This window comes from Agelaius tricolor, unplaced genomic scaffold (assembly GCF_023055355.1).
Source record: "Agelaius tricolor isolate 1412-34295 unplaced genomic scaffold, bAgeTri1.0.p SCAF_1, whole genome shotgun sequence".
NCBI lineage: Eukaryota > Metazoa > Chordata > Aves > Passeriformes > Icteridae > Agelaius > Agelaius tricolor.
The window spans coordinates 34,291,222-34,304,225 of record NW_027269261.1 but is presented as its reverse complement, the minus strand read 5'-3'; the positions used below and the strand labels follow the sequence as shown (position 1 = coordinate 34,304,225).

General features: G+C 38.5%; 1 protein-coding gene across 2 annotated transcripts in view; it reads right to left on the bottom strand.

Annotated features, from left to right (window-relative positions):
* Window positions 1–13,004, bottom strand: part of PRKD3 (protein kinase D3) — a 43,449-nt gene that overhangs the window by 23,278 nt on the left and 7,167 nt on the right. For both annotated transcript variants that reach the window (XM_071429454.1, XM_071429464.1), the window contains exons 3-6: window positions 6,576–6,714; window positions 4,796–4,927; window positions 3,955–4,112; window positions 1,586–1,775 (exon numbers count right to left, since the gene is read on the bottom strand). In XM_071429454.1, coding sequence (XP_071285555.1) covers window positions 1,586–1,775; window positions 3,955–4,112; window positions 4,796–4,927; window positions 6,576–6,714 — 619 coding nt within the window. The remainder of the gene's footprint in view (window positions 1–1,585; window positions 1,776–3,954; window positions 4,113–4,795; window positions 4,928–6,575; window positions 6,715–13,004) is intronic.

Genomic DNA, 13,004 nt, shown 5'->3' with positions numbered 1-13,004 from the left:
ACATCCCCTAGCAAGCTTTTGGCCCACAGCATTAGCATAATCTCAAACAGTTCCAAGGTCTAGCTGATAAACCAGAGCATCCTATGAAATTGCTCCAGGCAGTCTGCACAGAGCCACCCAGGCTGGGATGCTAAGAAAATTTGTTCATGAATACGGGTCATTCTGTCCCAGCTGACCTCAGTGTCCGGGAATGTTTCTGGGCACATTTAATTTATTACCACAAATACAGCCTTAGCATCTCAAACATCATCCTCAGAGCCCAAATAGCAATGAATTAAATCAAGAAATCCAGGGCTCTTACGGGTAATCAGAAACATAAAAGACTAAAAGACCCCAAGCTTTGTGAATGTGCACAAGGAAGTTGGTGGGAAACCTTAAGGATGTGTAAGAAAAGTCAGTATGAAAAAATTTGAACTGCTTGATATCAGTTCCTCATATATTAAAAATAGGTATAGGATCCTACTGCATAAATGGAGGCCTATTAAGGCACTTATTTCTGTCCTGCACATATACATGGCATTTCTCTAGGCTTGTTTTCCATGCATAAATACTTACAACATGCATACAAATAATATTTTTATTCAGTGCTATTCAATTCCCTGAAACTGATATGGTAGCCCCATTTGTTCAGCTGGATACAGTCACATGCTCTGTATGGCCAGCAGCATCTGTATGTTAAAACCACAAGGCATCTTTTTCAGGCTTTATTATTTTTGTATCGTGTGTATCCAAGAGACACACTGACTGGAAAAAATATCAAAACCAGTTCAGGATGCAGACTTCAAACAGACTACAAAGACTGCAAATAACAACAGAAATGAAAAATAAAACTACTTCCTTACTCACATGAGACAGCACTATTACTAGTCAAAAAAAAAGGTTAACACAGCTGTAAACTTACAATATTTTCTCTCCTCTAATAAAGCAAACTGAAAATGTATTAAGTGACCTCTCTCAAAAAACTAACCTTCGATACTCCCATTTTACAAACTCACATGAGAGAAATGGAAACTCCTTTCCGTATTAATGTTTATGATTCATTACTAGACTTTTGTTTCCTGCAACAAAGCCAACAGATCTGCACTAACTAGTAATAAAAAGCCAGAAGGAGATCACATTAGTTACATCCTAGGAACCACATGGAAGAGCCTGAGAACTGAAGCCATGCATGTTAACATTTGCTACATAAAAACCATGCAAGTTCAGCATAGGCACCTATCTCCAAAAGGTAATAATCAGTACCCTGGACTAAAATACAATGAAAATTCACAAATTCCTTAGTGATCAGTCTAGAATACAGATATTGAACAAAAGGAAGCATTTCCCATTTTTATTAATTCATAATTATCCTTCTAGAATTACAGTGTTTTCAATCTACACAATTAAATCTTATTTTTCAGAAAAATGTACAATGCACAGCTTACTACAATGAAAATGAGGGCTGCTGTGATCTTCTGAAAATTATGCAATTTTTCAAAACTTACATGTCCCTATTTTGCAGGATACAGCCACCTAAGTTGCAAACAGTTTTAAATACAAGACCTTGACTGAAATTTACTGCTCCAGCAGCAAATTAAAGGTTTACCTTTACACTGCATTCCTTGGCGAAACAGGCCCTTCAGCAGCCGTTTGCAATACTGGCAGATGGTGGGACGAGTGTAAGAGTGAACAGCAAAGGTGTGCGGGACCTTCACTCTGCAAAGCACCATCTTATCCATCCAGATAGGGCGGCCACTCCAAGAGGGAATCCTCTTACTAGGCTCTGGGCAGCAACGCTGGAATAAAGAAGGAATACATCATTTGCACCAGAACAGTTCTACTGCCATGACTGCTTTGAAAAGTCACAGCAGCCAGGTGAACTGGAAAAAGGCAAAAACTGCATCCATTTTTAAAAAGGGCAGAATGGACAGCCCTGGGAATCACTGACCTTTCAGCCTCCCCTCTGTATCTGGGAAGATCACAGATCCTACTAGAAGCTATGCTAAAGCACATGAAGGGAGGAAGTGATTTGGGACAGCCAGCAGCCTTCCATGATGGAGTGACTCCATCTCAGTGGACAATAAAAGGGCTATAGGCGTCGTTTATCTGGAATTCTGTAAAGCCTTTGACATGGTCACCACAACATCCTTCACTCCAAAGTGGAGAGATGGATTCAATGGGCAGACTTTTAGAAGAATAAGGAATTGACTAAATGGTCACATCCAGAGGGCAGTGGTCAATGTCTCAGTGTCCTGACAGACATCAGTGACAGTGGTGTCCCTCAGGGCTGATACTGGGACCAGAGCTATTAAATGTCTTCATCAATGACAGACAGTGGGAGTGAGTGCACCCTCAGCACGTTTGTGGATGTCACCCAGCTGGCACACTGGAGGGATGTGATGCCATCCAGCAGGACCCGGATAAGCTCGAGAAGTGGGTCCATGTGAAACTTATGTGGCTCAACAAGGCCAAGTGCTGGCACTGTGCCTGGGTTGGGTCACCTCCCTCTATCAACACAGGCTGGGGATTGGTGTCAGCCCTGTTGGGAAGGACTTGAGGGTTCTGGTGGATGAAAAAAAATGTCAGTGGGGCTGTAAGGGAGGTATTGGCTCCAAAAGTGACAGACAAGAAAGCAACCTGGCCAAAAAGCTTTAAGAGGACATTCTGGTATTGTAAAACAAAACCATGAAAATACCAGACGGAAAAGCCTTACAGAAAGCAGAAGTTATGGATGAACCTTTATTTCCACAGAAGATAAAATGCTAGAAATTCACTCAGAACATTCAGTTTTTGAGTAACCTGACAAGGTGCAGACAGCCCATACAAGTCTCCATATAGAAGGTAAAACAGAAAGCACTGGAGGCAGGCAAACCAAATTGCAATCATTACCTCAAACTATCAGTTTTTAGAAGCAAGGTATAGCATGCTGGATAGCTTACTAAATTAGGCAAAACTGTTTAGAAAATTTAAAAAATTATTTAGAAAATAAACCCCCTCAAAAAAATTTTTGAAATGAAGTTAAAAGAAAAACTTTAGCAATTAAAACAGAAGAAGCATTGCGTAAAATGAAGAGGTATCAAAAAAGTACTAAACATGCACATAGAAATCATAAAGTTAAATTGTGTGATAAATACTTACAATTCTATGTTCACTGAATAAATCTTACCAGTAGTCATAAACATCAAAATAAATATTTTTCATTACTCAAGGCTAAGCTTTTATAGCCTCTAGCTAAAAAAAGTAATGTTCCTGAACTAGACTATATGATTTGTAATTTAAATTGTGGTAAAAATAGTTATAGTGTAAAGTAACAGATTATTAGAAAAGCCTAAGGCACAAACAAATGGATCTAATCCTTGCCTCTCCTGTCTCATGATCCCAATATATATATAGTTGGGATATACTTGATAATTGATATTTGTTATGTAATTGATAACCTCTCAGCAATCATCACAACAAGGAACTACTATGGATGTCTGTTTTTACTGTAAGCCTTCCATCTCATACATCGTCCTAGATAGGGTTTGGGGTTTTTTGGATTAACTCTGTGAAAAGCTTAACAGCAGATCGGGAACGCTCTTCCCCAGTATTAAAGCTTACAATTTGTACTGCTTTGGCCAAGTAACTAATCTGTGCTGATACAATAATTACAGAACTAATCTGTGTTACTAGAAGGCAAGATGTTTTATCATTCTGAAGCCAAAGTTTTCTGGATTTCATACAACCATGAGTGAAAGGCCAATAACAAATTTGTATATAAAACTTATAATTTATTTCCTGTTGCATCTCTCACAGTAATAATAAGCACTAAGTGTCAAAGTTTAAGAATCACTGTATTTTAAAATTCACTAAAACTGATCATAATGGTTAAGTTTGACTCTCACATACTCATCATGAGCCACTTAAAACACTATCTAGTTCGCCAGAGGTTAAAGAATTTAAACCAGAAATTGTTTCTTCTTTCACATTACATACTTCTTCAGAGGCAGAGGATGTGTGTTCAGCTTGTGCTGGTCTTGGAACTGAAAGCCCTGCTCCTGGCAAAGACACGTTAGACAGGCGCCTCTTCCTCACTCCACTGCAGTTGTTGGGAATCTTGAAGGCACATCGCTTATGGTAGTTTAACCCACAACCTGGAAGAGGAGTTTGTTTATTCAAAAAACCTCCCAACATTCAAAGTAAAAAAACCAGTAGTAATATTTTGATAAAGGAGTTTTAAAAAGATTACCCAGGAGAATGGCAAAGGCAGAAATAGACTGTTGTGTCAAATTCTCTGATTTTAGTGTTCTTGATGCAATTCACAAAAACAGCTTTTTCTCCAGTAAGCCCAGTTCTAGTAACAAGGTCTAACACTTGGAAGTAGCTGATCTCCCAGCACCAGGAGGCTTTCATCATTCCCTCACTTTGGAGCACAAGAACCAAGAAGAATTCAGTGAGAAGGCAGTGTTAGTACCTGACAGCAGGCTGCAGAGTGCTCCACAGCCAGCTGGATGAAAGCCATAAGGAAAGGGATTCCCCTTTGGGAGTCTCTCCAAACTATGTGTTCCTTGTGCAAAGAACACAAGGTTGTAAGCTAGCTATTTTTTTCAGAGTGGGAAACAACAACACTTAAATCATTAGCCCAAGGTCATGCATTAGCCCAAGTTTGCATTAATGCCAAGATCAGAACTTCAGTTTTCCCATGCACAAACCCTTCCAGGTAGGAAATATTGTATTTATCACTTGCTGACATACCAAACACAATACAACTTCTTCTTTCTCATCTCATATAGATATACACACACACAAATACACTAAATATCACAGACTGACTTACCCTCACATTTTAATCCTTGTCGTACCAAACCCCAAAGCATCTCTCCGCAGTAGTCACAAAAAGTAGGAGCCTTGTAGGAATGCACATAAAGTGCATGAGGACGGATCTGGAAATCTTCAACTGTAGCCAAAGCTTTTAAAAAATTGCAGTAAGTTATAGCTCTTGCCACAGGATCAACAAGGATTTATGGAAATAACATGTTTTAAAAATGGCTAATTTAAAGAATGCTTACAAGATATTTAGAAATCAGCATTTTACTGTATGTCATTTAAATATGCATTTAGGAGACTACATAGTTCTCAATAAACATTTTTATTGAGGAAAACTATCCACTGAACTCTGTAGGCTAATGGTCCCAACTAATCAACAGTATGAATCACTCTGTTGAAAACCTCACTAAGTTGAAGGCAGGTACAACAAGCTTTGCTAAAAGCAACAGTAAATGTTTTAAAGAACAACTTAATATTCAAGCTGTTCTGTAACCTACAAAATTTTCAAAAAAAGACAGTTCTAAAAATAGATTTTTATCTTCTAAAGGACTTCTGCAGTAAAAGCTAATTAGATTAAACTCAATGTATCAAAAAAGAACTGTGGATAAAGTTTCCACAGAACACTGAAATATTATTTTCCTTAAATAAGTGTAGATATATTTCAATTTCTTTTGTTCTGTATCTTTGAGGGAAAGAAACAACAAAAAAAGGTATTTTACATCAAGATTGTCTTGTCCTGATGGCTACTGTTTTTTGATCAGATACGTACTAACACTCCCTATTCAGATTCTTATTTTTAAAATCCTACTGAAAGAGATTTACATCTCTTCAAAATGCCTCAGTTTCGGGTGGTCTGTCTGTCTGTAAGGAAACTGTCAGAGATTGCCAACAGTCACACAACAAATTTTCCAAAAATGCTATTCATCAGAAGCAATGAAAAGTTCAAAATAAGATGATCAATTACTGAACATTTTAGACATGCCCTGAAATGTGGCCAAGGAGTCAGCCTTACTTACAGCTATCAAATTCATACTTTATTGACCAAGCTTACAAATCTAAGCTCAAGACAGTCAAGAGGTCTCTCCTTCTAATATATAGTCTCAGTTTGTCACTTTATCCTCAAAGACTTGAAAAACTGCTCAACACTAGTCCAGCTTTTATCTGTAGTTTAACTACAGCTGGCTTTTGATTGAATTTGATGAAGTATTGATCAAACACATACAATGACAACAAGGGCTGGGGTTATTTTGTCCTCGTTATTGGTTAATAACCACCACTCTAAGGACAATATTGTTCAAAGAAACCATTTTTAAGAACTACAATAACCTGTAAGAGTCTGTTTTTATAGGTATGATTCAGCAACAACATTTATATGAAGTCTTATGACAGCATAAGCCATCAATAGCAAAAACTACAGAACAAAAAGACAGATATAAGCAAAAGAAAACCCACAACTTGGAAGAACAAATTCTGAATCCTACTTGCATTTCACCTTAAACAATCACAAAAATTAAAAACTGGTATTATTATACTTATAAATTCTCATTTGTATTAATCAGATTTATTTTTAATAATAAACCTGAAGAAGATTAAAACAGAACAATGAAAAAATAACAAAACTGAGTGCTGAAGCATCAGTGACACTTGGACTTTCTTAGAAACCTCTACCCCAAAGTATATTGCCCAAAGTGAAAAAGCTCAAGGCAGACATGAAAATAATGCTCCATGAAGTCCTACTTTCTTTTAATCTACTGAACAAAGAGTTGTTCCACTGTTACAATAATACCTACCAGAGAGTACAACCTCAACAAGATCTCCCTCATGTATCTCTTCTGCTGATGTAATTCGTTGCAAAATATTATCTGAGTTCAGGTCATGGCGGAACAGGAGAATTTTGTCATACATGCCAAAGAAACCACACTCTGGAAACTGCAACAGAAATCAAACTCTAAATTAATACATGCTCTTTGATAATCCTACACATCAATGTTTTTAATAACAGCTACAGAACTCAAGAGTTGTAAATGTTTCATGACAACAAAATAAATCTGCTTATTTTTGAGGAAACAAAGCAGTTTTTGAAAATTTCTATTTTTTTTTTCTTTTTTAATCTGAAAAAAAGAAGTGTTAAAGTTTTTGTTTATTTGGGTTTGTAATCTCTCAGACCAGCGTAATCAGTCTGGCACATAAAAACCAATGCAGGCTTTTAACTTGGATACCACCACCTGTAACCCTTATTTCATGGGTATTCTGGTCAGGCAGGTATTTAGCTCAAGACACTCCAGCAGCACCTGCTGCACTTTTCTTGAGCAGCAAGCCAGTTAAGAAGCTCCATACCATTGTTCTACAACAGTTTAGATCAACAGATATGAGAAATTCTGAGTAAAATGCTCCAGAGGACACTGTTTCAGCAGGCAAGTTGGACTCTACGACCTCCAGTGATCCCTTCCAACATTACCCATTTTCGGTGATTCTATGAAAAGAAAAACTCAAATCCTCACAAGGACGGGAAAAAAAATCCATACAGGAAACAGATACACTAAATAACATGCCACTTTTCCATGATACATCACTGAAAAAAGCTTTCTCACTCTGTATTTTCCCTACTCATTGAAAGCTTTCTCTTCAAAACACTGTCAAGTATGAGTAAAACTTCTTAAAATGAAAACTTGTTAAAATGAAAAGCTTAAAAGTAAACAGTTCATGGGAGAAAAGAGCAGGAACAGACCCTGGAGAGGAATGAGCAGCATTCAAGCAGCTCCTCTGACCTTTTTGTTTAAACCAGAATTCAAACTTGAGGTGGGAACACACACGCAGATCAAAACATGAAAAGTATGGGAAAAAATATGGAAAAGCTCAGAAGAAACTTTTAATTAATGAGGTAACAAGTTAGTAATTTACATGTTGCACAGTCAATAGTATCTAAACTCCATGAAGCTTGCAGTATATTAATTGTAATTAACTAAGATTTGTTCTACCAAATCAAATACATAATGAAGGTATCATATCTATTGTGCCCCTTGTTTTCACACTTTCTTCTCATTCAGAGAAAAAATAACGTCTTCTTTACAGCAGCAATTTTATCTGAAATACCAAGTTGGTCTTCTCTGTTTTGGTGTGTATGCACTACATAATTACATGACACATAACACTGAAGAAGTCCATGCTCCATAAAGCATGCTATCTACCTTGGACAGTCACTAAGAGAGACAGAATTTGTACAATTTAACCCTTGCAAAAGCAGAAGACAGAGCTGACAAATTTATACTGACACAGAGGTATTCAGTCCACAGCAAGAAGAAACTGATTTACTGGGCCGATGCCAAAGCAGCCAGCTGCTTCCTCTGTCTCTCAACTCACTCTCAGGCTTCCTATGTAAAAAGCAAATATCCAAGAATATACTAAAAATTACATTTTTCCAATTGCCCAAGATCATTTGTAATAGGAAAGAAAATACAAAGCAAGAATTAGCTGTGCTGCCCAACTATGTATATCAGTATCTCTGCAAGTACGCACAGGATTTGACTTTATATTCTGAACACACAAAGATACAGGCACTAGTAATTCTTCCAAAGGAACTGACATTTCTTCATAATTGAAACCACATCATCAACTTACTTTAAGCTCTAACCCAAAATCCCACTGTGCCTTGATTGACAGAAAACAAGATATATTAACATTATTTTAATAAATGCTGTGAGGTTTGTTCCTTGATACACTGTTAACATCTGTTAATTGCATTATACTACTGAAGAACTAATTCTAACAAAAGGGATATAAAATCAACATTACCAGAGTATATATCTGCCTGCAGATACACGTGACACTTTTTAGTAACACCAATATTAATTTCAGCTGCCAGGAGGGACAACTCATGACTCAGGGAATCACGTGAACTATTGTCTCTTCATATTAAGTTCACAGAACCACCTACGAACCACAGATTTTAAGGAAGCCTCTAAGATATTTCACAGGTTTGAGTCTCCTTCTTTTGATAAAGATATGTCTTTCTCTTTAATTTTTTTTCACTCTTTAAGACCATAACCCTGTCATGCAGCTGCCAGAACATCCCTACACATAATCCCCCACCTCAGTAACCAGAGGTCAAATAATCACCTGCTAAGCAGCACTTATCTTAATTGCTATGACAAAATATATTCTGCCTATGTGCCATTTACTCATTCTCATGTACAAATCTTGGATTTATTAAAATGTTTTAAACATACTACATTAATTTTCATTACTAAAAAGCATTAGCTGGCAAAATAAACTAAAGTTACAGATGAACACTGAAGTCCTCTTTGTGACAGCAAGTTTAATCATTAAAAATATGAGACATTACATCCCTTAGAAAGCAGCATCAACGTTAATCCAAAGTTTGTAAATAACATTATAATACCTATAACTAAGATTTTGCTTTTCAAATAAATTCCAAAGGCAAAATTAATTTCTATGGAGTAGAAATATTAGGAAAAAAGGCAAAATCATCCATTACAGATTGTTAGAACTGTTGATATCAACACCCTCATTTGGTTCTCCATTAATTAAATTCACTTTTTAAACTGTGTATCATGAATGCTTTTCTTATTGACATGATATGCTTTACGGCCCTTTTCTTCCAAAACAAACATACATACACATAAAAGTGTCTGTGAAAGATTCCCTGGTTTTGTAACTAACATTTAACCTCCTTAAAAGGTATTTCTTCCACTTCCAAACTGGAGCTTTATCAGTGGCTTCTAGACTATGATGCAGAATCACAAACTCACGACCATCAAGGGAATAATCTATACTAGTATGGAGTACAAGAATTCTCTTACTAAACACAGCCTCTGCATAGAGTTTCTATGGCAGGTGACACGACTAGACCAGGACACATTTTTCTAGGCATTGTGCATGCCTGACCTCCATTTCTGAAATAATAATTCCAAAAGCTAAAAGGATGAGAAGAAAACCAGCCTGTTCATCAGTATGGAGAGCTTCAGTTGCTAGGAGGTTTTCCTGAATCCTTAAGAGGGACAGGCAGTAGCTCCTTTACCTGTCCTGCTTGTGAGGTGCTTGTCTGCACATCCACAAAGCAGCACGGAGGAAAAATGCAGGTGGGGGCAGCCCACCAACACCCTGCCCAGGACCTCCCAGGCCATCTCCACAAGCGAGGGGAGCACAGAGGAAGAAGGGCAGGTAGGAACCCAAATAAAGAACTCCAGGGAAAAGATACCCTGGACTTCACAGGACATCCTTAGACCTGGTTTCCACACATACACTGATCAGGTAAGTAAACACTAGAACAACTTTTGGCCTGAGAGTGGTTGCAGTCCAGTGGTAGGGTACAGATGGTAAAATGCTGGGAAATTAGGATTGTACAATACCTACAGAATGTTTACAGAAGGCAACAAAGGCAAGGAAAGAGGTGATTCAGGGAGGAATAAACGTGGGAAAAAAATCAAGGGATAAGAAGATAAAACAGGCTGGTCAACCTGTAAACAGGGGTTGGTCAGAACAATTGTCTGATCATGCCCTGTGCATCATCAGCACCACCACCCGTCCTCTATTCTCATTAAATTCAGTTTCTATCTGTTTTCTTGAATGATTTTCTCTCATTCTGAGCCCATATGTGTGTATGGGGGGATCTGACTGCCAGCAATCAGAGCAGGAGGACCCTGCAATCTCAGTGACTACAGAGATCAGAGTAAGTGAAATCAAGAGCTTGAATATCCAGGTGTCAGCAACTGTAAAGACCAAGATCCAGCAGCTGCTACTGAAGTAGCAGAGAGTGCCTGAAGCCAGCTGCTGGAGACACCCACTTTTTTTGTTGCTATTTTTTTACTGGTGGGTGAGGGGGTACGTGTCTGTACATTTTTTCCCCACTACCAGACCTCCATCTTGAACCACGAGAGACTGATCCAGCATAGGACCACTGGTGCTGTTTGTGCTCATGGGAGTGCTCACAGACACAAACACTGTTGATCTGTTTGGATCCGTGCATATACACGTATGTGCTGCACACCTGTATCCAAATGCTAGTGTCTATCAGGAATACACAGTCAGTCTTACTGTCTGTAGCTGCACATAGGGACAGAGCTGCAGCAGCCTCCAAATTCAATCATACCTAACAAAATGTTTCAAGTTCGATTAACTAATCCTGCTCTTTCCTTGCACACTTCCCCCCCACCCCCACCAAAAAAAAATTTCCCAGTTACAAAAGAACAGACCCTACGGGGAAGATGCCTGCCTCCCCACTCCTTTCCACACACTCTGGCTCAGATTCCTCTCCTCTGCCCCCACTGCAGCCCCATGCACCCAAGCCATGGAAGCGCTGGCTGGCTGCCCTTCCCCATGGCCGGCTCTGATGAGCTGCAGGTGGCCCAGCAGAGCCCTGTCTAAGGCACTTGGCCGGGCCTGGATGCAGGGAGCAATCAGCTCCGACCAAGCAGCTTGGCTCCTTCCAGGCATGCAGCGCCCTGCTCTCTCTTCCGCTCCCCAGTCCATTCAGGAATGCAGCATTCCTTGCTAGCACCTTGGCCAGAAGGCTCTGTGCAGACTGCTGGCCAAGGATAACCTCATCGATTAACAGAGGTTTCATTTCAAGTGGGATCTTTAAACAGAATTTTTACGCAAAGCTTAAACTATGTTCAACAGTTGAACTACATTCAAGTTGTACACTACGAAATTCTTCTCTCTTGTACTGCAGCAAAGAACAGCTTTTATAGTTTTCTTTATGCTCAGTTACACGAAGCTGTTAAGGAAGAACATTATCCAGTTCCTTTGAAGTGTTAAGAGCTCATAATGTAAACTTGAAAACAAAACTCAAAGCAGAATTTTTTAAAGCCTGTTTTATCTTATGGGATTATACAGCCATTACTTTCCTGCATAAAAGCCTAATGTATCTGCACAGTTACTCAGAACATATAAACTGCTAATCCCAGTATTACTAAGTTTCCTAAAAGCAAAAACATGACTGTTCCCAGTTTTAACAGTTCCAAAAGAGCATCTAGTGACAGGAAATCACTTGTGGGAATTCTACATATGCACTAGACTGTGCCAAAATTAATCTCTGGTGCAACAATATCATCAACTTATATCAAGAATATATGTCATTATTAATATTTGGTGATACTAGCACAAATAACACAACTAGTGCAATATTACAGTTACACTGAGGAAAAATCATTGGTGTTATCTAGCATGCTCATACTGTAAGTATTACAGCATAGCTAGCTTTAATTGAGAGTACATTACATTGTCTTTTTTTATCCAGAAGAACTCAACCAACATACAGCAGTCAGTACTCTGAGCGAAATACAACTGAGGCTTCTTTCTACCTTGGCAGTAACTGAAAAATCCCTTTACTTCAAGTTCCAGGAGTTACTTTGCAAAGTTCTGGACTAGTCGCCAAAAATTCTCACTAGGGAAAAGTGTAGGCGGATACTGTTTCAAGGTCCAATATCTCATGACCCGTCATAACTCAAAACAAATGCTTCAAACCACTGAAAGTTAATTCCAAAGTCTAATGGTCCAAAACACCATTGGAAAGTCTCTCCGTTCACTGAACTCATCCATTCTATTATCCTGCATCCCTACCCAGCTATTCACTCCCACTCTTTAGAATCATGTGCCAAATCACATTATCACACAGATGAATAGCTTCAAACACGTTGCAGGAGATCCTTCCCTCACCAGATGCCTCAGTACAGACATACTTGGACTACTGCTTGGCTAGGTTTTCCAGCATAAAAACTATCACCATGTTGGAAATGCGAATCTGCCCCCCATGTAACACCTCTGTACCACCAGTAACCTCCCAGCTCCCACCTTCTCAAAAAAGCATGTTTGCTTCTCATGCCTCAACTCTTGCTAATTCTCTGCATTATTTAGCTCATATGAAGAAAAGAGTTTACAAGTCAAGAAGGCAGAGCAGTAGGAGGAAAATAGATTTGAGCACATCTGAACAGAAGAGATGATTTTCATTCATTTTTGAGCCTTTCAAAAACAAACACCATGAACTATCACAAGCTTAACCTGGAGAAAAACCCAGAACACTGGTTGCAATTCTGTTACTTATTTATTACACTCAAGTTGGTATTGCAGGAGTTGTAGAAATCCATCTGGAATATGGATGGATTGCAATATGATCCTTGTAATGCAATGAAAATACAGAAGCGGAATGTAATCAGCAAGACATAAGAAATACCCCTTTGATTTTGCTAAATGGTGACTTT